General features: G+C 41.0%; 1 protein-coding gene across 5 annotated transcripts in view; it reads right to left on the reverse strand.

Moving 5' to 3' along the window:
- Positions 1–549: 549 nt before the first annotated feature.
- HIVEP1 (HIVEP zinc finger 1) overlaps positions 550–26,690 on the reverse strand; it is a 128,014-nt gene continuing 101,873 nt past the window's right edge. For 4 of the 5 annotated variants that reach the window (XM_077180793.1, XM_077180782.1, XM_077180784.1 and 1 more), the window contains 4 exons: positions 25,856–26,031; positions 23,752–23,856; positions 12,497–13,014; positions 7,913–9,628 (listed from right to left, as the gene is read on the reverse strand). In XM_077180793.1, the coding sequence (XP_077036908.1) occupies positions 8,483–9,628; positions 12,497–13,014; positions 23,752–23,856; positions 25,856–26,031 (1,945 nt within the window). In that variant the 3' untranslated portion in view covers positions 7,913–8,482. Of the gene's footprint in view, positions 1,106–5,638; positions 5,744–7,912; positions 9,629–12,496; positions 13,015–23,751; positions 23,857–25,855; positions 26,032–26,690 lie in introns of those variants that run through there. The other variant, XM_077180796.1, reaches the window with a different exon arrangement.

Raw genomic sequence — 26,690 nt, forward strand, 5'->3', positions numbered from 1 at the left:
CTCTAAGATGTAGGAGCAGCACATCCTATCTTCTTTGATAGGAGCTTAATGTCAACAAAAGACTGTCCTCTGGTCCCTCAGTCAGCTCTTTCCACTGATTGGTGGAAGAGCTTCTTAAAAAAACACAATGCATTCTTCAAACATTCCCATAAAATGACCTTCTTTCTATCCAAACACATTGTCTGTCCTCTTAGATCAAGCATGGCTCTTATACTTAAACATAAGGATTAAAAGACATCCATTAAAAGGAGAGTTTAAAATTCTATTTTAAAAAAAGCTCAGAAGCTTCAAAGACTAATTATTTGTGTAATCTTAAAGATCAAACGTTGCTGAAATAAAGACTTTAACTCCTTTATGAGATAAAACCTGTGTGCAAAGATTGCAAGAGGAGAAGAGACTATTAAGATAATCTAGTTTGACCTCATGACCTCAGGTTTTGGCATTTCACTGGCATAGGACCCTTTCAGTTGTTCATGTAGCCATATGGAAAATTGAATAAAACCATGGAGGATGCAGCAGACTACATAAACTTTAAAAAAACAGACCACAGGTGTTCATGTTCCTTTAATTTTTGTGTTTGTTGGCAAGGCTCAGTGCTTAAAGAGATAGTCCCAAGTCCTCTGCTGATGCAGTTGGGTGCAGGTTTTGCTGAAGCTCACGGATGTCATTTTCCATCAGATGAGAATCTGGCCTGAGAAGTTCCCAACTGTAAGGGAGAATGAAGTAAATACAAAAGTGCAAATACCTAAAAAGGGCAAATTGCAGAAATCTTTGGGTAAACTACATTCCCAAAGTCTCTCTCCATTTTTCTTCTTTTTGTCTTTCTACTTTTTATAACAAGAGCTTAGTATTGTGTTCACTGTGCCAGTTTTCAGCAGGACAGGAGGGAGAAGCTGGGACACATTTCTTTGTGTGTGTCTTTTCTAATCTGTTAGAGCTGTCTGATGTCTTCATATCTAATACATTTGGGACCTTTGATCTGAGTTGGAGGATGTCTCAAGAAGGAGTGATGATTCACAGGAAAACAGGATATCCACAGGGGAGCCAGTTGCTCAGTCCAGCAGCATTAATCAGCATTAGATGTGTGAGCTCTTGCTCTGAAACACTGTAAATAAGAAAAGCGTCACAGATCATTATAGGTGTGGGAATAAACAAAGAGAGAAACACTATTTAAACCTCTAAGTGTCAAAAATGGTTTCTGAACCACCCACTTGATTTTTTGGTGGAGCAAAACTGTCTGGTGTCCAGATGAAAACATGACTTCTGTTTTGCAAAGAGGCACTGTTTCAACACTTGCTTCTGTTCTGGCACCTGGACTGTTTTTGCAAACCAGGGACACACCTAACACTGGGTAACAGGTCTGAAATACAAGAGCTGCCTTCCTGTGCCCAGACAGCCCAACAGCCTGGTTACAATGCCATGCTCTCCCTGGCTTGCTCTGTCTTACAGCTTGGTTTATCTTTCCCTCTTTCTTCTCTCCTGGCCTCGTTTCAGCCAGCGAGTGTCTGCAGCCGGCCTGGCCAGAGCACAGGAGCTTGGAGCAGCCTCCTGGGAGGGAGGTGTCATTAACAGAGCTGTCCTTTCATCTGGGGACCTGAGGGATGTCAACATCCCTTGCTGTGTAATCCCTGGCTGATGAGGAGGGGCTGGTGCTGCACTAGAGGATGGTGACTGCATCGTCCCTGGCACCTCTTGGTGGCAGAGAGTGCCACCACTGCGGTGTTGGTAGCTGAGTGTGGAAGAAATGGGCAGCACCATCTCCTCCTCATGCTCACGATTTCAGGATGAAGCCCTTGTGTTTAGGTTGTACAAAGGGTGTGATGACTCTGGATACAGTGTTCCTGAAGGATAGTACTTTGTTAGATCCTGTGCAGGACAGCTGGGTGCCAGAAGGGCAGCTGCTCAGGCTGGGGAATGTTTGAGCATTAGCAGAATCAGGGGATGTAGTAATGTTCTGTTCAAACAGGGAATTTTGGCTTCTTGTCAAAATTCCTTCTGATTAGACAAAAATTTCTGTCAAAAGATGCCTTTTAATCCTCTATTTTGACTTGATTTGCCTTGATCATAAGGGATAGGAAGGGTTAAGTCACAAGAGAATGGCTTTCCACTCAAGTGCCTCAGGTCTGGGTAGGTCCTGTTCACAGAATCATGTTTGAGTTGAAAGGAACCTTTTAAAGGTCATCTATTCCAACCCTCCTGCAAAGATGCCAACTCTTTTACAAAATCTGCTCCTGCACGAGGCCCAGCACTGAGCAAAATCCCTAGTGGTGCACCTTGTCCTTGTGCTCCTGGGAGGTGGGTGGATGTTCTCAGTGATGCTCCCTCCATGCTGTGTCCCTCACTGCAAGTTCATGTCCAGGGAGTGTCCAGGGATCACTCTTGCCTTCCACAGGCACTCTGTGAAAAATCCCTCATGAAAGTGGGGCTGCAATGGGGATGGAGAGCTGTGCCAACAAGTGGGCTCTGAACTCACTTCCATACCTAGATCTGGAGCAGGAAGATGATGGGATGGCAAAGGGCTCTTAGCAGTCAGTGATTTTAATGGAGAGCTTATTATTCATGATATGAAATGGAACTGTCACCTGTGTCACATGCTCTCTCTTACAAGGAGGAATCCAGCCATGAGGTATTTTGGTACCAACACCAAAACACCTCAGATCAGAATGACCTGCAAATGGAACTTCTGAAGCCCAAAGGGATGTTGTAACTGCCTGAACTCAACAAAAAGAGGAAATGCTGGGGGCATTTGACTTTATAAACTGCCTTCAGCTGGCCCATTTCGGCACAAATGCCTCATGCATGGTAATGGATTTCAAATACACTAAAGAGCACAGCCACAAAACCAAACAAGCCTTAACATTTGACCTTATTGGGGAAAACAAGCCTACAATTACCAAAGAAAACTAAGCATGCCTAGCTAATTGACTCATCTTAGAACTCTAAGTTTTGTTTCCATGACTGAACCATTGGAATGTAAAGCCTTGCCATCTTTCAGCCAGCATGGTTTCCTTAGATCTCATGGAATATCTGAAAATCACCAGTCACCTCCTAACATTGTGAGTAGTCTGTTCAGTATAAAGAGGAGAAATGTACAGACAAACATAAATGGCAACAACACTTTTTTTTTTTTTTCCTGATTTAACATTCCTGGAACAAAACGTGAACATCAAATCAATGAATTACAGGCTGTTACACCCTTATTGCTGTATGTTCATCCACCCATGAACATTCCATATAAAATTACCTAATAATCAATTTGAAGTACTTTAAAGTAGTTTGTTGTCATCCTAAGTCAGTAACAGAATCAGCAGTCCAGTGTCTAGAGTTAAGACAGGGGTCTTATCCTCAAAGATATAAGCCAGAAATGGTGTTAAGTCTTTGGTGTTTTAGGTATCATTTAAAACAACATCTGTAGGTGCTGAGACTCCTTACAGGGAACAGAAATTTCCCTAAGACATGGGAAGACAATTCTAGCCATGTTTTTTTTAGTCATCCATAATGTAACATTCACAACTAGAGAGTGGCCAGAAGTCATCTAAGACAGCTGGCACTTACTGCTCCCATGAATAACCAGGAAAGCAAGGAAAGGAGGAGATGGTCATACTGGTCTGAGAGGATATCTTTCCAAAGCAATGAAGCAGCGGCCCATCAGATAAGTCAGCTGAAGGTATCTTGAGTGAGCACTCTCACTTGTGGCTTGTTTGGTTTCCATGGCTCTTGGCAAGTCACTCATGCTAAAACTGAAGATTTTAAATTTTGTTTTGATGAAACTGTCCCAGTGTTAAACACATGTTTGAAGGGCAGTTTACAGGTTTAAACTACAGTGTTTATGAAAGCTTAGTGAGGATTATCTTGCAAAAAATGAGGACTTCTGGACTAAGTTATATAGTGACAAATTAATTTTATATTCTGTTTAACCACATGTCAGTAAACTCAAGGCAAGAAAAAAATCTGTTAAGAAACCATACAGAATGTTTAGCTAAGTGTAAGTCATGGGATGTCTGTTTCATGGTACATCTCTGGCTTTGAGGTGGGCTATATTGTGTTCAGCCTATGTAGGTTGTTGTCTGAGATGAAATGCATGTGATGGGCACTTGAATTTGTATGCAAAACACTGCTGTCAGACTTTCTGGCAGGGGACTGGCTGATATGGACCAACTGTGGGCTGCTCAAGCCTCAGGGCATAATTTGCAGCAACCTGAAGCTCAGCAAATTACTTGAGAAAGAAAGGGACAAAGGTGTGTACAGCAGCAGTAACCAAAGCAGGGCAGAGCATCCCTGCACCTACAAAGTGCTTTATTTCAGCTGTGGTCCAGAAGCTGGGAGTTGCATCTGGAGATGTAATGCTACAGGTCAAGAGATCTGAGGCCAGGTACATTGTCTATATCTGTTTCTGGTTTAGTTTTTGACCCAAGAAGTGACAGGTAGGCCATGCTGTAGCTTATTAAAGCCCCAAAGGGAAACACAGGCACATTTAATACAGTTCATGTTCCAAACCCATGACTATTGTTATTATATGGACATGCTGCCTCCAAAACCAGGTACCCACATGACCAGCAAACATCCTTTATTGCAAAGAGAAACCAAGTAAGGTCTAAGATGAAAGAGCTACAGGCCACTGGCCACCAATTCTTTTCCTAGTGAGGGCTTTTGGCAGATCACAGGGAAGCATCTGCACAGATCCCACAGAAGCTGAGTGTCTGTACTCTGGCTGTATTTGTACCCAGCCTTTAGCTGGCACCTGCTTGCACCCTCCTGCTGGGAATAGGTTGTGAGAAGATGCCAGAGTGTGCCTGGGTACACTGAGGGGCAAAACTTGTTCTGGCCCTTTGATGTTTAAACAGCTGTGCTGGATTTGCCAGAGGGTGTCCAAGAGAGATCCCTGAGTAAACAGGCCAGGTGTTATTTATTCCAATTCAGCTGTGATAATTCACACCATCTGAAGAGCAGCCTAATACTGCACTGGCAGGTTTCTGAGATGTTTGCTACTGCTTTGAACAGAAGGATCCTTGTGGCAAAGGGAATGTGATTTCCCCATCACTGCTGACTCTGGACAAGACAATAAAAGTTACAACACAATTTAAAACAAAAGGAATTAATTCAGAATGAAAATGTAATTGTTAATGCAGCAGTCACAGGCTTGTGCTCATGCACACACCCGTGTGTGCTGACGTATTTATAGATGTTGGTTCCAGGCACTAACAGAGGGGATGTACAGAGTTTAACCTTCTCTCAGGTCTGGTCACACTCCAAATTTGTTTCTTGTTGTTGCATAAGCTGTAGAGGCAACTCAAAGAATATCCATTTGGAAACACCCTAGAGGGAAGGGAAACACCCTAGAGGGAAGTGTAATTTTCAGGACCACAGTCTTCTACAAAACTGTGATTTCCTACAGTCTTGATGTGAACATTAGATATATCTGCAACTACCTGCTAATAGTAGAGTTCCTGCTTCAAATGTGGCTAATCTGCTTTGCCTGGGTAAGTGATGATTCAGTATTTGTCCTCAGATCTCTTGACCTGCAGCTTTACATCCTCAGAAGCAACTCCCATCTTCTGGGAGTTCTTCTCCCATCTCATGGCTGAATCAGTGCCTACTTTCTTGGTCCTTTCTCCCTGTTGTCCTAAAATGAACTTACCAAGTGACACATCTTAATGTTCCTCTTTATGACATATCTGTTGTCATGTCATTCTTACTCTTCAAGATATGCTTCCATCTTTTGCCCTTGGCGTCTTCAAAACACCTAGAACAGAAAAGACAGATGCAGATCACCCGATTCACCAGGCTGAATTTTCCGTTAAATTGGAGACTACCTGGAATTAATCCTGAGCAGAATATGAGCACACCACAAATTGCTCATCAAGTAAATATTTAAGATGTGTATACAGTAAATCTCTGGAGTTTAGTAAAATCAAGACTCAGGAGCATATGCAACAGCAATTCCTTACCCACTGCTGCCTTATAAAACTCAGGAAAATGGTAATAAGTTGTGATGGCATTCAAAATTTTGGCGATTGTTTTACTTTGCTGTAAAGCTATCTGATTCTGTCATCTTTTTTTGCTCATGCTTTAGACAAATACGCTCAAATTAATTACAATAGTTCTACTTTACTGGTAGGTGTCCATTTCAAAGGAGCTAAAACTAATGCAAAATTTCTTGAGTTCATTAACTACAAACTGTCACCTGATTCTACTGGAAAAAGCTTCAGGCTCTTAAAGCACATGTAAGATGGCAATGTTTTGGTTCTAGCTTTGGCTGGTTGGGGTAATTTCACATAGGTAAAAACGATAATGGTACAAGACACGTTGACACCACTACTACACTTATAAAAAGAACATACAAATGCACAGTGACACTCCACACAGGGCTTGCACGTAAGACACTCACAAATCTGAAGTCCGGCGCTGCGGGGAGCCGAGGACTCTTAACTCTCATCAAGTTCAATGTGAGTTGAGAGTGCTTGGTGGTTCAGGTGCTGGGGGCCTCAGCGAGGCTCTGCACAGCTCTGTCAGAGACAGGAGTAATTTCCCCTTTCCAGTGTGTGTGCTTCTAATGGCTAGATTAGTACAATTGCCTGATAATCACGAGTAATAGAAACGGCTTTCTGCTACTGAAGTGCTCTTTCTGGAAGTTAATAAAGCTCATTCAACATCGCCTACAGTTTTACAACACGCCGTAATGGAATAATGTAATGAGTACAATGTGAGTACCATACAAAAGCCAGTGTAAAGTTAAAAATGGATCTAGGGTACTGCTGCTTTTGAATATGAGCAGTGCAAGGTATGAATTAGCTCCTTGAGATGGATACAGGAGTTAATCTGTGAACAATGCAGCCCAGCTCACATTCAAATTCGCTCCCTTTTTTTTTTCCAGATTTGCTTCCTGTCCTTTTCTTCCAGTTGTTTTATATGTGTTCATCCTTGTTAATTCCAAAAAGGTGATTGTGCTTTTAATTTACACCTTCCAGTTTCCTACTGGAATTTGGTTATTAAAGGGGTTATAAAAACTTCTGTAACAATGTGATAAAAGGACACAGCAGGAAACCAACTCTACTTAAAAATTGTAGCATGAATCCCAAGTCAATTTGAAACTTCTAGAAATGTGTAGCCCTGTAACTTGTCAGACGTGTCTCCTGCCATTGTTGGAATAGCCAAACAATTCAGAGATAATTTTGCATTGTTTTCACTACGTGCAAACAGAGGAGTACTAAATTTCATTATTCTGGGATCCATCCATGTTTGTATGCCTAGTATGACGGGTTTGTTGCTAAAACAGCACATTAACTGCATGTGTAAAGCCTCTAGTCCCTTCTTCTTTCCCTGCATGAGTAAGACAAACTTGTTTTAGGGAGAAAATGGCTTTGTCTACCTGTAAATGAAGATCTCCTGAAATGCAGTCTCCTAAGAGGTTGATGGTAATGAGTTATGCCAAACCCTCATTACAGTAGTGGCCTTTTCACCAACTGTATGGCGGATTTTGCAATTAACACACAAAGAATTATTCCTTTCTTGTGTAACAACATTTTAATGTCAGTAAAAAGTGGTTTTATAGTTCAAGATTACAAATAAAAAAATATTTCATTGTGACCCTTTTGCCATTTGTCCTCAGGCAAGTCTTCAAATTCTAGTTAGGGAAGAAACACAAGGTGGATGGATGCTCACTCTACGGAAAGCTGAGGGACTCCCTCCCCACTCTGCAATTGCCAGATGTTTTGAATGGAAGATTTTACTGCAAGTAAAGCCCGGTGAGTTACTATCTCTCCCATGGCAGGTGAAACCACAGGGGCTTTTACCACCACCAGATCCTTTCAAGCTGAACCAGCTGGAAGGGCACGGAAGGGCACTGAAAGGAACGAGTCAAGCACCTCTCTAGCTACTGGACTGCATCAAGAAGGCACAACATAAGCAATGGTAAAGTCAGTAAACAAAATTTTACTGTAATATTTTGTAACACAGATACTGTATTTCTCTTTGAAGTGTAAAGCTACCGTCTTACACAAGAAAGATGGACAGACCCTTTTCCAAGACTAATATGGATACAATAAATATGGAGTTTTACATACTAGATCTGTACACAGAAACTTTGTCCCACAGCCATAAAAATTTACATTTAACAGTGCAACATATAATTTAATCCTTTATTTATCTGACATAGGATGTTTACTAAACACAAGCAACTACCTGGTTTTAATATACATATTTTATATATATATATTTTATATATATATATTCAACAATCTGTACAGGTTTCTAAACATAAAACTCCAAAAAGGCACAATCGTCTATACAACATGTACAAAAATGGCTGGAGCTGACAAGAAACAACAATTATTGGTCAAGAGTTCATGATTGCACGAAGATTAGTAATGGGTTTGTGTCAGAAAAATGTGCTTTAAGGAAAGGAAGGTTTGCAAAGAAACCTGCAAGTGTTATAAAAAAACCCAAAAAACTCTAAAAATAAAAACACAATTAAAAACAAAAACTAGGTTGCTATTACAAGTCTATCCTCATCGTCACTGCTGCCATCGCTAAACTGCACCGTGTTTTGCCGCTGGGGCGGGGCGGCCGGCCTGGGTACCTGTCTGTCCGGGGTGACAGTTCGGTGGACTGGGGACTTGCTTAACGCGTTGGGATTCGCCTTGGAGCGGGGCTCTGCTGGGGCAGCCCTCTTCACCTGGAGGGCAGGGAGGTCACGCTTTGGCTTGCTGGGGTTGGCGAGGTCAGTCTTTTCAGGATCAGCTTTCCCGGGACCAGCGGGGTTGGTCAGCGCATTGGGCTCAGGCTGGCTCTTCCCGCCGTACCGCTGGCCACCAGCCACCGCCTGAGGAGAAGCATCCCGGCCGGCCTCGGCTGTGGGGAAGCCAACAGGAGCGGGCTCCAGCTGGACCTCACCGGCTTTGGAGCCCGCGGTGGGTGCCTCAGAGGCTCCGTGCCCCTCGGCACTGGCGGGGCTGACAGAGGGGATGAGGGTCGGCAGGGCGATGTTCAGGATCTGCAGGCTGGGAAGGGGTCCCTGCGGGCTGGGGTTGGTGCCCTGCGGGGCCGCGCCGGCTGTCAGCACCTGGAGGCCCACGGCGTTGAGGGTAATTCCCGGAGGGCGCATCTGCGGGGCGATATTGGTGTTTGCCAGGCCCAGGATGTTCACTGTCTCCATGCCCAGCGGTGGCAGAGGCTGCAGGTTGGGTGTGCCGAGCCCCTGAATGCCCGGCACGCTCACCTGGCCGATGGGAATGCAGGGCACCACGCTGTTCACCTCGGCGACTCCCACGGGATTCGCGGTGGTGCCGGGGGCCGTGCCGCCTGTCTCGCCAAGGGCGCTGGTAGTTCTGTGAATCACGCTCACAGCTGGGATAGTGAGCTGCACTGGCCCCGCCTGGATGGGAACAAAGGTGGAGTAGGTGGCCAGGCCGGCGGGGACCACCTGGATGCCCCCGACGGGCACCATGCCGTAGGGAGCCTTGGCTTGCTGCTGCGAGTGCAGGGGCAGGTGGCTGAAGAGGTGAGTCTGGGGAGCTCTCGGCTCGGCAGCCGGCTTCTCCTCCCGGATTTCGCTGTAGGGTGACGGCGCTGTCGGTGTCGGCATGCTGTGGTCTGCCAGCGAGGACGGGGAGCTGATGGAGGGCGTGCTCTGGGAGAGAACAACACAGGAGTGTTAATGTGGAAGCCACCATGCCCTTCAGTGACATGAAAACACGAGGGAGCTGGGAGTGCTTCCCATGCCCCCTTTTCAGAAAGAACAACAACAAAATGGTTCATAGTATATACTGCTCAGCTTAAACAATGAAGTGATTTCCTTCCTTTTTTTTCCACCTCCTTCCTCACCCACTAATTGCATTTTCCTCTGCTAATTACCCTTGCTTAATTTCTCTCAAACACTGGTGCTCAAAAACATTGCTGAATATATTTTGCACGTGTGTTTTAAGTGGTGAGAAGGCTTTGGAGACCTGTTTTATGTGGAAATTACCTCAGGCAAGAAGGTTAAATAAGCATAAGCTGGCATTTTTGATGTACTGGGTTCCTCTCCTGAAGGCATTACAGCCTCCAGCAGGCAGAGGCAGCATCATGGCACATTTGTCATAGGTGCTTCTAGTGAGACAGACAGGGTGTGCAATGACAGGAGATGGCTGACAACTACAGCTCCTGCAGAAGTGGAGGTGATGGGTGGATACTGGAGTGAGATGTGGGATCCACATCCCATTGCTGCCTCAGCTCACTGTGATTTATTTGGTGCACACACCTGGATTTATAATACTATTTTTATCCTCCCTTTTCTTCTCCTACAGCCTGTTACTGACCAAGGCTTGCAATTCCTTTCCTAGAACCTCCTAAAACGAGTAGTCTGAATGTGCAATTGCAATCTCATGGTTATCTTTTTGTTTTTGGCACATTGATCGCACACACACTCTGTTGCAACCTTACTTAGTTTTTACAGTCCTAACTCTCAAAAATTTCCTAGAGCAGGCAAAAAACTCAACACCAGACAGAAATACTTTTGAAATCTGCTTGTAGAAAATGTATTGGCAAAGGGAGAATATGATTAACTGGCTATGCAGTGCCATCCAGTCTAAATGAGAAGATGGGTGTGAGAAAGAAGTCAACATCTTTCTCAGAACTGACACCTCACAAGAGATCCTGATAAACTGGTACGGATGCTTTTGAAGGAATGTACAACAGCCTTCCTGAGCTATGAGAACTCCTTTTCTCGATTGCAAGATCTGGGATCCACAGCCATTCACAATAGGAACAGACTGCAGATTAACCACTAGAGACACAAGGCTGATGCTTCTTTTGGTCTAGGAAAGGAAAAGAAAATCTGGAAAGGAATTGCTTCCTCGTATTACTTACATGCCTTCCTTTTTTTTTTTTTAATATATTAATGTAGACAATTATTCGAGCTATATAAATGAACACCATTCAACATTTTTAATTTCATGAATATTTACTTGAGGCTTCAGTGGTTCTATTTAATGAGGGAGTACATTCAGTTAAATGTCCTTCTGGTATCCACCAGCAACAATGGAACCTAAACTCCAAATACTAGGACCCTTCCCATTTTAAGGCAGGCATATACAGTGATCAGAGACCACTTCATTTTATTCTCTGTCACACTACAAACTCGCTCCAATTAACATTTGCCACATGAACTCACAGTTCCTACAAGCCAGGATGAACCTGTGTCAAACAATACAATGCAGCAATAATTTTTACTGTTTCTCCATGTCAACAGTTTGCTATCTTAAACGGTGTAAAAAATAAATCTAGTAGAGTAAATTTGTAAGTTTTCAAAGAAAAAAACAAACCACTAAGTACTTAAAACAGATTGAAATTTTTACTTTTTATGCTTTTGAAATTTTTCTGTTACTTTTTTGTAACTGCACAGTTAGGTTTAAGCTTGGAGTCGATGATCTCAATATTTTTTTCCAACCTAAACGATTAATTCTTTTTATATAATATTTCTAAATATTGCATTCATCATGGAGAAGGCAGTGCTTTGATTAAACTATTGTACAACTCATTTTTTTGAACATTGCTCTGAAAAGCTCAAATGCCTTCGTGGTCTGTAGCAAGAATTAAAAATTCCAAAAAGTATCTTTAGGATCAGTCTGGTAAGTGACTTCTACCATCCCCATAGCAGTTCATTAAAGCTGCTGCTGAATGAAAAAGGCTCATCACCTGCCACTTCTCTCTGTGATTTCATGGGCACAGTTTAAAAAAAAAAACAGTTGCCAAAATTACTGAATGCTCCCACAGACCTGCACACAGACTGACCTCATCTTTCTGCACACTGCTTTGAAAATCCACATGTCTAACACGTGCATGGGCAAAATACATCCTTTTCTGATTAAAATATTCTTTCAGCTTGGACAAAAGCTGAGAGCACTGGGAACTCAGGTCTCAGTCCTGTGTTCATCTCTCCTTTTGTTATTGTGCAAGGGCAATCTTCTAGTTTCCTTGAACATCTGGTGCTCTTTCTAATTCTACTATTAAGCATATTTGGAGGATAGATAAACAACTGCACCATTTTTTTTTAGTGATAAGGCAAAACACTTTGGGACTAGATTAATTTCCCTTTGGAATTACCAATGATTGTATCATCAGATTTCAGAGTGAACTGATTGCTGAATTCTATCACTTTCCCCTGAAAACATAACAAGCACTGTATGTTCATTCCACGTATTTGTTATTTCCTTCTGATTTGTAATACAATCTACCAGCTCCAAACATCAGCTGAAATGACCATATTACAATTAAACCTTTCAGGGAGATTACAATCAAATTTAAGAATTTGAAAAGCAATCCTCTGACAACATCCTTGTGTCTACAGTCCTATATATTTGTGCTTGGACTAATTTTAACTCTTCTGAAAGACTCATCACGAAGAATTCTAAGAATGAAGGGAAAGGCAAACATTTTATTCTTTGAAAAATCTCCAAGAAGGTCTTTTTAGAAGGAGGACTTAAAATCCTACCCTCTCCCTGATTTCAGACACTCCTACCTTTGTAAGAGCTGCAGTTGGTATTAAGGAGTGGCCCAAGGCTGTATGTGGATCAGGGTAATCCACAGACATCTGGCGACCTGGAGATGCAGGAGCAATGTCTGTCAGTGCTGCATCAGCACCGCAGGGACCCACTCCTCTCTCCTGGGCTTTGTCCTCATGTGCTTCCTGATGGGTGGACTCTGCTGGCGACCTGGAGGTCCTGCTGACCGACTGCACTGTGCTAAGGACGGTCATCTTGGTCAGCAGTGCTTTTGGGAGACCATCCATGGAGTCCGTGTGAGCCCCGGTGAAGCAGTCTGGAAGCCTGATGTCGTCGTCGGTGCTGGCGGCATCCTGCAGGCCGTGGCGAGAGGGCTGGTGCTGGGGGCTGGCCGTCACCGAGGGCGTTGTGGATAGCACTGACTCAGCCTGGCTGTCTTCATCATCGTCCTCATTGTCATTTTCATCTTCATCGCCACCATCAGACTCCTCCACGTCATATCCTGACCGGTCATAGCCAAATCTTTGCTTCTCACCTGCAAAAGTGGAAGAGAAGTTAAGGCAACGAAGGTCCTGGGCTGACTTGGGAAGGAAGCAGGAGAGAACAACTAAAACCACCAAAAAACCACATGGCACATGTATTTTCCACTCACACCCCACTGCAGCAAAGCAACAGGGTAGAGTTAAATTTTGGTTTTTATTTTCCAGCTTACATATTTAACTGCACAGCTATATAATCTTTCATCTTCTGTTTCTATGTTGTTTTTAACCTTCTGGATTTGGCTGTTTTCCTTCATGCCACTTGTAACCATTTGCTCAAAGTCACCCTTCACTCTTCTGCTTGGGGAGCAGTGAGCAGATTCCTGGTTCATTAGGTTCCCAGAGCTATGAGGGGCTGGTCTGTCAACCTTAGCAGTGGGATATTCTCTGGCTGGCTCTGACTCTTAAGTGGGTGTCCTTATACCTAATATGAATCATGGCTACAAAGGTTTTTGAAGGATGCAAACAGAAAGACTGGAGGCTGTTAGTCAAGAATCTGTCTCATTAACAAGCAAAAGAGACCAAAATTAGACCCTACTAGATTTCTTCACTAATGTTTTGAAGGGTATATTAAAAAATTACCTGAGATGTCCTAAGAGCCAAGAAAGCATTAATTGTATCAAAACTTACCTATGAATCTTTGTTTGCATAAAGAAGCCCTCCTTATAGCCAAACCTCTGTCTAGGGGTAAATTTCTCTACAAAATACAGTTAAACTGCAGCTTTTCACCTTCTTTTGTATCTAACTTGGAAAGAGAGTTGTCTTTAGTAAAGCGACAGAAAATCCCATCTGCTATGTCTGATTCCAAGCCAGACTGTCTGGGATCATTTTATAAAAGACAAAATGCTTTGAATACATTAATATTTTGTATTTGATTAAAGGTCTGTCTCTTAAACTGTCCAAAAAAACATATCTGCATAAAAATCATTTGGCTCTGTAAAAGCAAAGATGTCTGGTTAGATAAAATCTCAGAGATAGTGTTCTAGGGAACAGCATCTTACTTACTTACATAGCAACTTACCATCAAAATGAACAATTCTGAAAAAAATCAGACCCTTAAAAGAATTTGAATATACAGCCTATACTTTAGGCTGCTAAGTTACCAAAACCAAAACCAACATTTTGAACTCCATATGAAATAATTGAGCTTAACTGAGCTATCTTTCAGTAAGTTACCCACCATTATAAGGCTTTAGGGTTTCAAATGAGCAATGCAATTGGGAACTAAGAGCTTCTTTGGAAAAATCCCCCTGTAATGACTTTCCCCCTCTTTGCCTACACAATAATTTGTACATTAGCTAAATATGGAAACTAGATTTCCTACATTTACTACAGCAGACGTGAACATGTCCGACATGTTATTAAAAATACCCCAAATCCTCCAGGTCATTGGAATGATCCTAACAAAAATATTTAGCAGAATTTTAAATAGTCTTAATTTATAATTCTCATCCACAGACAAAGCTGTTAAAAATAGAAAATACATTTTGATGGAAAAATTAATTCATTAACTTCCATTCCAAAATTATGGCAAGTATGATTGTTAAAGATATTATTAACAACAACATGTGGACTGACTAAATGTTTTTGGTATTTTTTTCTCTATAATTCTGTCATTTCTATTCTTCATATAAACAGTGTTTTTTCAGTAACTTGCAAAGCAAACATATCTAAAATGTTAGAACATCTACATATGTTTGATTTCTGAATGGAAACAACTACCTCTGCCTTCAACACCAATGACAAACTAGGAGGGTCCCAGTGCCCTGAGCTGGAGGACCATGGTTGTGAGAATGATAAACTCCCAGTCGACTCTGAAGTTGTGTGGGAGCTATTGCTCCAGCTGGATGCCTAAAGTCTGTGGGGTCTGATGGGATTCATCTGAGAATACTTAAAGAACTGCTGATGTCATTGCAAGGCCTCTCCTGATTTTTGAGCAGTCCTGGGAATCTGGAGAGGTCCTTGCTGATTGGAAGCTGGCTAACATTGTCCCAGTTTTCAAGAAGGGCAAGAAAGAGGACCCCAGAAACTACTGACCAGTCAGTCTCATTTCTGTGCCTGGTAAAGTTATGGAGAGGATTATCCCAGGAGGTATTGAAAAACATCTGGACGACAACAGAGCCATTGGTTACAGCCAGCACAGCTTCATGGGAGGAGAGTCCTGCTTATCAAACCTGATTTCCTGGTGTGACAAGGTAACCCATGCAGTTGACCAAGGGAAGCCAGCTGATGTAACCTTTCTGGATTTCAGTAAAGATTTTGATAGTGTCTCTCAGAATTCTCCTGGATAAAATGTCCAGCCCACAGCTGGATAAACAACACATCATGTGATGGGTGAAAAAATGGCTCACGGGTCAGGCACAAATGGTTACAGTGAGTGGGGTGACATCAGACTGGCGACCTGTCACTAGTGGGGTTCCATAGGGCCCCATCTGTGGCCCTGTGCTCTTCAAAATCTTCATAAATGACTTGGACACAGGACTGGAAGGGACACTGAGCAAAACTGATACAAAACTGAGAGGAGTTGTTGACTCCCTTGAAGGCAGAGAGGCCCTGCAGAGAGACCGTGACAGATTAGAGATGAGCAATCCCCAACTGTATGAAATTCAGCAAAGGAAGGTGACAGATTCTGCACCTTGGATGGGACAGCCCTGGCTGTACAGACAGATTGGTGAATGAGAGGCTGGAAAGCAGCCCCATGGAAGGGGACCTGGGGGTCCTGGTCGATGGCAAGCTGAACATGAGCCGGCAGTGCCCTGGCAGCCAGGAGGGCCAACCCTGTCCTGGGGGGCATCAGGCACAGCATGGCCAGGCAGGCAAGGGAGGGGATTGTCCTGCTCTGCTCTGAGCTGGGGCAGCCTCACCTCCAGTGCTGGGGGCAGTTTTGGAAGGCAAAATATGAAAAAGATAGCAAGCTGTTAGAAAGCATCCAAAGCATAAGAAAGATGGTGAAGGGCCTTGAGGGCAAGCCTTATAAGGAGAGACTGAGGTCACTTTGTTCAGCCTGGAGAGGAGGAGACTGAAGGGAGACTTCATCACAGGCTACAACTTCCTCGTGAGGATAAGAGGAGGGACCGACACTTCCCTCTGGTAACCAGTGACAGGACCCAAAGGAATGGCCTGAAGTTGTGTCAGGGAAGGGACAGGTTGGATATTAAAAAAAGGTTCTTCACCCAGAGGGTGGCTGGGCACTGGAACAGGCTCACCAGGGAAGTGGTCACAGGACCAAACCTAAAAGAGTTCAAGAAGCATTTGGACAGTGCTCTTGGACACATGGTGTGACTCTTGTGGATGGTGCTGTGCAGGGCTAAGAGTTGGACTGCAATGATCCTTGTGGGTCACTTCAACGCAGAATATTCTGTGATTTCCTCAATGCCTCAACAGATATTGAAGACTTCTCCATGTGTCACATCTAAAGGGTGACCTACAGCTTTCTTGCAACTCTTTAAATAATGAAGGGCACATTGCAAAGTCTTAGAGTTCACTCTGGACTCCCTCTTAAATTCAGTCTCTTTACCAATGTCACATAACTATTCTCTATGAAATCCTACTGATTCTTGCCTTTCTTTTTTCCCTCTCTCCACATGAATCACATTTTCTATGAAAGCTGATGTCAATAATGAATGATTGTTTCTACTGGTAGAGGAATTACCTGAGGTGATTAGACTGACTTGATGCATTTGTAAAGCAAGGAAAAAATATGTGCAAACAATGATTTAGAAGAAACCATCTTCTTTCAAATTAACATTTAAAAATGCTACCGATTTACTAGGAAATGCTGCTTATGTAGGAATTTTCTGCATACATCCCAGCTTTCTACAACAAAGCCATGGAAAGAGAAAGGGAAACTGTGTGTGGAACAGATTCCTTACATGCAGGACTCCATGGGATATCATTTCCCTCTATTGTTTCCCTGTTTACCTCCACCCTTTGTGCATTTGCCAGCTTCTACTTGAGTGTGGTTTTACCTGGAGCCAGAGCCTGCAGTGTAGGCGAGGTGACAGCGATGAATGTGGTTCCCTTACTCCCACACCGCTTTGCAACATCAGATGAGTAAAAAATAAGATTCCTGACTTGCTTGTTCTGGCAATTCACAAAGGAATGCTTTGCTCTGGCTTTTATACCTGAGTGCACATTTACTGAAACAAGAGGTGCCCAGGCTTTTCCAATCAGTGATCCCACTAAGCCTCGGTGGAGTTCAAGAGGACCCAATGCTGAAGTTTTAAAAGACCCGGGCAGGGTTATGGGTCTCCTCTGAAGGAGGCATTGGGCTGAGGCTGTGACAACTCTTTGTGGTGGAAGATTCTCTTCCAAGCAGTATCTTTTTAACTAAGCAGTATTGGCTCCAATCCCATTCTGGTAATTGTACCCTGCCTACTAAAGTTCTCTGGCAGTTTTAATTGGGGAAAGATAATTCTTTACTTCCTATCTTGAACTATGCACAATCATAACCATATGCTTATGTAGCTGATATATATATATATATACACACACATACATACATATAACTAAAACTGACTCAATTTCCAGCGGGAACAAAATTACTTCTGTGTTTAACTTTGTATGAGGTTGTAAAATGGTGTACGGTATTTTCAAATGAAGGATGTATCATAAATTTAAAAGCTCCTAACATATGGAGAAATGGCTTTTGGCATGAAAGTTCAGTTTCTTTTTTAAAAAAGAAAACAGGAAAAAAGTTTCACACTATTAAGTGAAGACTCATGAAAGCTACTTCTCTTTAGAATTTGTAACTCAACTCTCACCATTTTAACAGACAAACTGTTCAAGACAGCCTCAATTCTTTACAAGAGTCTTTTTGGAAGAGTAGGTGATGCCTTTCATTCTCTGTCAACTGCTGCAATCTTTTCTTTTAAATTCTTAGAAAGACTCTTTCTTCTTCCTGGACTTCATACAAGTAAGTGAATTTTACAGACCTGAACTCTGCAGAAATTAGGAACAGCTGGAAGTAAAGGCTTAATAGAAACATGGACAAAACTTTTGACTGGGGATTTTGTTCACATGCCAGCTACAATTATTTTTAAGAAAACTGAAGTTTTTATCCTATGTATTGAAGAGTCTACAAATCATAGGCAAAAATACCTTGGTCCTTCATTTATTTCAGTCCTCAGTTGGTCAATTCTGTACTGTGTTTGTGGTGTTGGTGTTGAGCTTGTTGGACAAGGTTCTGTTATAGCGACATTTTACCCAGAGCAGAAAAGAAAGAACTCTAAGTTCTTTAGCACAATAGCATTAGCTGGAATTATCAGCATCCTAACATGTCCATTTGTGAGGTGCCTGGGGCTAGTAAGTCCACATACTGCTATTTCCATAGCTGGGATGCTATAAATTAGGTAATTGAAATATGTCTCCTTATGTACTTGGAAGTTTTTCATTTTATTAGAGGTTTTTCCCTATAGGAATCCTTACAGTACATGGTTTTAACAACAGCCATCTAATTATCATCATACTGCAAAGTACTAAAATAAAGGTTCTTCAGAACCTCAACTTACAGCTTTTAATTTTAATTGCAGTATCTTTGCCACATGACCTGACTTACTGAGGACCTGCTACAGATACAGCAATTTCTGCACCAAATCCAGTGATGAAGTTCAAAAGCTTGTAACTTTGTCACATTTAGTTATAACTTAATAATATTTAAGTAGATTGTCACATAAAGAGAAAAATGTTCGTTTTCATTCTTTCAGTGGCAGGAAGACAAGAACGGCTTGAAAATACAAGGCTGGACTGCTCAGTTTTACAGATTCCTAAGGAAATGTGCAGTTATGTAGATAACTATATGACTGCCATTAGCTCTACTTATGCAGAGTATAACTATGCAGCTCTACTTTACTAAGTATCTATTCACTATCTATTAGTATCTAAATCTAAATTCATTACATGTATTGGCTTTTAGCACCTGAGTAATACAAAGCAGTGTTCATTATCTCAAGTTCTGGAAGTATCTTCAGTTATGGACTAGCATTTACATAAAAGCATTTAAAAATAAGGCATCCATAATATATATTTTATATATTCTCCATCAAACTCAAGAAAAAATGTAGACTATGGCAAGAAATGCAGAAATATTTTTCAGCATGTCATAATATGATCATAAATCAGAAAGTGAGGTCTGTGTGTCATCAATTCACTCCATTCTTCTAAACAATTACAACTTAGACTTGCCTTTCACCTGTTGTATTAGACTTGCAATAGATCCTTCCACAGCCATTCACACAAATTTAAAGAGCAGTAAACAAGATAGGGTTAAACAATGCCAGCACCTGTACCCAACCCTGCTGTCCTCCTGTCACTCTAGGCCTGTTCATAGGCTTCAATTATAGGATTTCAGTCTTGTTTCAGCTACTGCCCACTGCTCTACAGGACTCACAGTGACATCTACTGGGTTAACTTCAGACTGGTGATCACCAGGGCTCCTCAAAAACGAGAAGAAGAAAATCTGTGGGCTTTTGACATTCATTCCTAAGATGACAGAAAGTAATGAAGTGAAACTACACCAAAAAGTAAGAGCAACTTCTGCTTAAAGAGATTATTTACACCTAAACCTTTTAAAGTAATTTGTATATTGTAAATCAAACCTAGCACTAGGTAGTCTAATGTCAGACTGTGGGTGTAGGGCTTCAGCATGCCTAATGTACATCTAGTTGAAAAACAGACATTGATATTAACCAAAAAAAAATTTAAATAATTATTGTAAACTACACAGAACCAGCCTTCCATTCTCTTTGTAAAAGGAGTATATTATTGCAAGGCTTTTCATTTATTTTCACTTCTTAAATGCAGATGCAGTGAAAGTAGACTGAGTCATGATTAAGCAAATGAAGAGCCATTGAAACTGACTTAAAATCTACTGTAAGTAACATATAGCTAATTAACTTAGAACTGTGGTAATAATACTGCAGAAAATGAAAGTATTTTCTTAATATGTGTGTGTGTAGATATCTCTAAACATGTATCTGAAACTTACCATTATTTTTACTGGTAAAAATAATAAATATTTTGGAATAGAATTTCTGCAGACAAACCCCTTAAATGTTCTGCCCATCTACTGATTTCATTATCGAGAAATTCTCTTGTGCAAGTTTACTCAGACATACCATACCATTCATACATTAGCTTATTACAAGTTCAAAGTTTTTAACTGTTGTAATTTGAACACAGAACACATACTATTGTTGTTTTTAAGACTAGATAGAAAAATGTTGTGTGAGCGTGTGAGCAGGGCCAAAGAGGATATCCCCAGTTGCAGTCTGTCACACTAAACAGTTCACCTCCTCTGACAATTTAATTCAGATATTAACATTCCTCACATTGTAACCCTGTATTTTGGTGACAAGAACATTCCACAGAGCAGAAGATGAAAGATAAATGGATGAGGGAATCGTTTTGAATACAAAAACCCAGGCCAGAAAGTATTTACTAATACCCAAATGATGACAAGTCCAAATACAAAGAATGCTATGTTAAAAGCTCTGATCACATACAGTCTCAGACAGCTAGAGAGCATCTTTCTTTTTTCCCGAGACACCACAACACAACAGAATTTCAGCTTCTCAGATTACTGAAAAAACAGACTCTGTGTGTGTGTCTGCCTGTGCTCAGGATTGTGCATGAGTTTGCACTCCTTGTTCAGTTTGCATCCATTTAATCTGTACTGCTGTCGGTCACAGCTGGCTTCTCATATGAATCCAAAAAATTGTATATTCAAATAACTGTGATTACCCAGACTTTAAAAAAAAAGCTACAAATGACTGAAACCAGCAAATTCCTTTGGTGGCTTTCTTAAATTTCTGGGTAAATTCTCTAATTCAAAGTGGAATTCTAGTGGAAGACATACAGCTTAGTTATTTTAAGCAAAGGTGCAGACATTTCTATTACCATAAGAATAATCAGTGTCCCAAATGTTCAGATAATGAATTAGGTGGAGACAGACAGATAGACAGACAGACATTCTACAGGTCAGGAAACAGGCCAATTTCACAGTCTTCAGGAAGAAGTTTTTTTTTCTGAGGTCATAATTATTTCTTATCAGATTTTCTGCACCTTCCTCTACTGCTTCTCACGTTGCCTTCCAGCTGAGGAAAGCAATGGGAATAGACAGACCACTTTTTAAGAGACAGAACATTTCTAACAACCAAACCCCAAACATTTAAGCATTTGAAGATTTGGTTTTTAAAACATCTGAAGGATATGTGGCACAACTGTGCCAGCAATGCATGCCAGAGGGAGGAGGGGTGGAAGCACCAAAGATGTAACACCACAAGTGCAGCTCAGTACCCACGGCCCATCACACTGTCCTTTGTGGGTGACGTGCTGCTGCCAGGGCTGTCCCTGAGCCCAGACCTGGCACGAGGGGTGCTGGCCCCAGTGTGAGCTCTGCTGCTTTGCCCTGGGGAAAGGGCAGCCAAAGAGGTGGTTGAAGCTGATTCAAACCCTGCCTAAAATTAGCATGTTCAGGATTTCAGAGAGGGCAACTGAACCACACAACAAAAACCACGCATGTAAATACATCACGCTTTTTTTTCCCCTCCTGATTCTGCCCTAAAATAGGCTGACAAAAAAGATTCTGAATTATCCTGAGAAAAACCTTCATGGCTGGCCTGGTGAGCAGATAGATGAAATCACATTTTTGAAGTGCAGGGCTACTCACTGAATTTCCATGGATAATTGCAAATGCCCTGTGCTCTGCAGCAACTGGAGAGGCTGGACTGGTTTGGCTGCAGCAAATGCACCTTTATCAGGGGTTTAATTACCCTGATTCTTGGATAGGTTTCTAGTGCTGAACTTTGTGCTGCACTGTTGGTTTTGCTATGGGTACCTGAGCCAGATCCTTTGGAAAAGGCAGGGTTTTATCACCAAGTGGTTATTTTTGTTTGGGGCTCCAGTTAAAGAAGAAGTGCTACATCTTCTATTTTGGGGAAAAACAAAATAGGCATTGTAGCCATAAAATTAAATTCTATGAAGAACTTCAAGGATTATGTAACAAGTCCTGTATGTGTCTGTGCTTTTTTTTTCCAAAATAGAGTATTTCATTTATTCAATTACTGTGCTGAGCAAAGAACATATTTCAGGGCATATATAATATACTTATGCTATGGTCAAACATGCCTGTACATGATATGTAAAAAGGGAAAGCCTCTCTCTCTTTCAGTTGAATAGTCTTGAAGTCAAAGGAAAGCATTCATTCAACAAATGTTTGAAGTGGCTTCCTTTGACCCCATGTTACTGAAAATTCAGTTAACATTTGAAACATTTCCCATTGCATTATAATCACAAATGCAAATTTTAATGCATGCAATTGGGAATATCAATTTATCAATCAATAAAATGTTTTCTAGTAAGTGGAAATATCTGTTCACCTGTTGTTTACACAACTCATGAAAATGTCAAATGCTAGAGAATATTGCTTAAAAAAGTGACAATTTTTCTGTCATATGAAGACTGAAAATATTAATAAAAATTGTTCCTCTGTAAGAAAAATACAGTCATTTGCTTTACTGCTTATCTTCGGTGTTATTTATCTGGTACCTCAAATTGTGAAGGGAGACATATTTTTTGCTTATGAAAAAAGAGTTCATTGAAGAAGGCCAAAAATGGGAAAAACACAGATTTCTTTCTACCTAGTGCACTACTGAATCACAGCAGCTGAGTCATATTCCCAGCATTATTTAGAATTAGCTTCAAGATGATTCGCTTATTCTGCCAGTGGTTGTCATATGGAAGCAAGTGCATTAATCTTTCTTTTCTCTTATAGCTTAAATAAAGACCCCCACTGCTATCTTTTCTCCAAGTCTCATCCACAATCTAATAAACTATTCCACTGGAGGGAGAAAAATACACCAAGGCAAGGCAACACAATTCATCTCCCCACAGAGGAATGCGAGGGAGGGAAAAATGCCATCACTGCACTGAGACATGCCGAGATCCCAAACTGTCCTAATGCACAATCCTGCTCTCCATCTCACTGGCTCTGCTGCAGGCACACCTTTCTTATCATGACAAGCAAGTCACTCATGAACCTGGTTTGGGCCTCTTTGACTGTCCTTGATCTCATCTCCTCTTCAGTAGAATCTTCTTGGGATGTGGGAAGTGCAGAATTCAAGTTTTTTAGCAAATACATTCATTCTGAAAACATTCTCATCACTAATGAAGAAGTAGAACAGGTGAAGATGAATAATGTTTTTAATTTCTGTATGTTCTCTATCTGCAGATTTATCCCAATTATTTGTGATGGAGGACAGAATTCTATGCTGGAAGATGATTAACCTCCTTGCAAGGCACTCAGCAACATATTTGTGATTTGTGTGGCATGTTAGTGATTTAATTTCCATGAAATATGCATCCCAAAACTTGGACCATTTCATGCACAACTATTTTCAAAGAAGTACTACACTTGACTGCATTTTTTCTAGGCAAACAGCTGTTTTTCTGGTATTTTCAATCTTGTCATATTTATCTGTGAAAGTGATAAAGTTAAACTGCATAACACTTTGTGAAAAATGCAGCAGCAATTTATCCTTAGCATATGCTTGTCATTTCTTTCAGTGGAATTTTTTCCAGTGTTTCTGGCTCCCTTGGACTAGCTCTTAAGATTTTTCTCTCTGTATCTTTTCCCTGTACAATAATTAAAAAGCTTCGGAAAAGAAAGGGTAAGAAGCTGAGATGACAAAATAGACACAATAATTCAATAAAGAAAGAAGACTTTAATTTCTTACCAAATTCTTCTTCTCCATCCTGGTCATCTATTAAGCCTACTGAGACTCCCAAATCCATGCATTTCTTGCTATGTGCCTTTGACTTCATATGTTTTGTTAAATTGCCTTAAGGAAAAAAAAAAGAAAACATTATCTGCTCTGTGAGTATACAAATGTCTACAAATATATGCTCAACGTGTCTATCTCTTCTTCAGGTACATTTATAACAACCTCATAATTTGATTTCACGTTTGCTAGAACCTTGTCCCTCAATGCAAGCTGTCAAGGGCTGCAGGAGATTCACTATCCTGAATGCTACCAACTCACTGTCTACATTTAGGAAGATTTTTATTGAGATAAAATAGAAGAGGATGGAAATTCTAAATTATTATGTGTTTTATACTGGTGTAAGAGATCCCTCCTTTGTTTATGGCAAAGTATAAAAAGGGGTGATTCAGTCTTCAGAGTCATATTGACAGAAAACTATCACGTGAAACTGAAGTTTGTATCTTGCAGCTCTTCCAGTATTTGATGAATTCTATTTTTACTGTAATCACTTTCAATGCCAACTTAAGCAAACATGTTAATTTTATTCAAAATCAGAGCATGAACATACTTGATCTGAATCTCAAAAGTGAATGTGCAGCTGAGAGGCCCCACAGGCTGCTCTCCCCTTCTCCTTTAAAAAGAAAATATGGTAAATATCAAGAAATGGCTAAGAGTGGCTCAGATCTGTAAATTATAAAATGCATGTTACTAGAAGTAACTGCCCACCTTAAACTTCACAAAAAATGTTTCTTGAAGGTGTTTAAATAGGAAAAATTAAAGTGCAATGCTGATCTTCAATGGTTATGGAGTACTTTATTTCTGCTTTGAAATGAAGGTGGTAACTCATCCCAAATGTTGAAATAATTGTTGTGAACATAACTGACTCACAAATAGCAAATTTTCCGGTCTTTGCGCACTTCATGAAGCTGCTGGCTATACTGTCCTGTCACGAAGAGTGGCTTACCAAACATCAAACACACAACTGTGTGACCTGACTGCCAGCAGCAATGGCACGAGCCAGGCACAGCAAATGCAGAAGAGGATGTGAATACAAATATCTGCTATGACTGAAACCAGGGAGATCTTTACATGGGTAGAACTTAATTACTTGAACTCGGCCAGCACCCCTCCTCTGCAAAAACCATAATGAGAATTTACTGGGTTTGCACTCCAGCATTTCATCATAAAGGCAATATGATGACCCAGCCTGTCAGGATGCAGTAATGAGTTTTGACACATCTGAAGCCTATTCATCCCACTTTGTGCAGCACTGCGTTATTTCTTGGAAGTCTTCCACCCAACCACTGCATAGTCTCAAACCCACTAAAAACACAAATGTTCCTGAGGTTACAGCTTGGGGGAAATTGTTGCTAAATGATGTTCAAAGCCAAGAAAAATTTTACTGTTTTTTTTTCTGAAATTATTTTGGCTGTGAACTCCTGTCTGTTTCACTTGAGTTCTGGATGTACCACTGTTTAATATACTGCCTGCATAAACTGGGATACACTTTAGTATCTAAAGTTATAAATAGGTTTTAAAAAGTAGACATCCAACTCTGGGTCTTAGAAGGTCAAGTGGAAAGTGAACCTTTGTCCATTAAGAGTTAAAAAAAAAATAATTTCAATATAGTAATTTATTAGAGGCCAATTTCTTTCTTAGAGCAATTGGTTGAGTGCCACTACGAGTACAATATACGTCCACCTCCTACCTCCAAAAGACACTGTAAGGGATTTAAAATTCTGTGTCCCATCTCTGTCTAGGGTGAGCAGCTAACCATCTCACTTGTCTTCACCTAACCTTCATCATATTCCCATGATTTCCCTCTTCCACTCCAATTTCTCACCCACTGTGGCATGCCAGACAGTTCATTCATATGACAATGTGATCATATAAATAAATATACAGAATACAAAGGAAAAGCAGGAAATAAATTACAAATATTTGAAGCATTAGATAATAAAATGCCACAGAGAGGGAACCTCTTTAGTTCATGAACAGTCAACTGAGAGAAGAAAAGAATTGTACTTTAAAGTAGAAAGAAAAAAAGGGAAAAACATACCCAGTAAAGTAGCCTTACCTTTAGTTTTGAAGGAAAAGTTGCAGTAATTGCAGTGGTAAGGACGGACATCGGTGTGTGTGCGAATGTGCTTCTTCAGCATGCTGGGCTTCTTGCAACGTATTCCACACTCCTCACAGATATACTTCCCTCTCCCTCTCCCTCTCACATACACATAGTCTTCATTTGACTTGTACCTAGTAACAGTACCATGAGAGTAGGCAATCAGTTGTAATGGAAAAATAAGTCCAGCTAGAAACTCTCAGCTACCAGAATTTTTAAAATAACATATGAGATGAAAATCCATGACTGACAAAACCAATCATGCTCTTTGCCTGCTCACTCCTGCATGTATTTGTTAAATTCATATCTATATTTATCACTAGCTAGTCATAGACCTGTTTAGGAATAGAAGCTAATCTTTTTAAATAAAGGTACTGTTGATACTAAGTATTTAAAGATTTCAAATTTCCTCTTAGCAACACAGGAACATATCTTTTAAAGGTGTCAGTTCTTGGAAGCAGGTTTGAGCACCATGAGGGAGCTTTAAAAGAGCATCTTGGAAGCTCTGCCTTGTGCAGAAAAGGAGTAACATTAGTTACAATGATGAGAAAGTCTTTAAAATTCCCTATCAATGTCCTCTGGACTCAGCCTATGGGGACTGTCTCTAGATAGAAAAAGTCATTCAGATTCAATTATGCCCTTCATATTTCCACTCAAGGGTGCAAAATGTTGTGTTACACTTTTGTGACCTGGTCCTTGAAATGTCTGCATCTGAGCAGAGATACAACAATATTTTACCTGGGCAGCTGGTAATGATTTAACTGCTGGCCTAGACTAGATTCAAATTGGGAAC

The sequence above is a fragment of the Agelaius phoeniceus genome, chromosome 1 (assembly GCF_051311805.1).
Source record: "Agelaius phoeniceus isolate bAgePho1 chromosome 1, bAgePho1.hap1, whole genome shotgun sequence".
NCBI classification, from domain to species: domain Eukaryota; kingdom Metazoa; phylum Chordata; class Aves; order Passeriformes; family Icteridae; genus Agelaius; species Agelaius phoeniceus.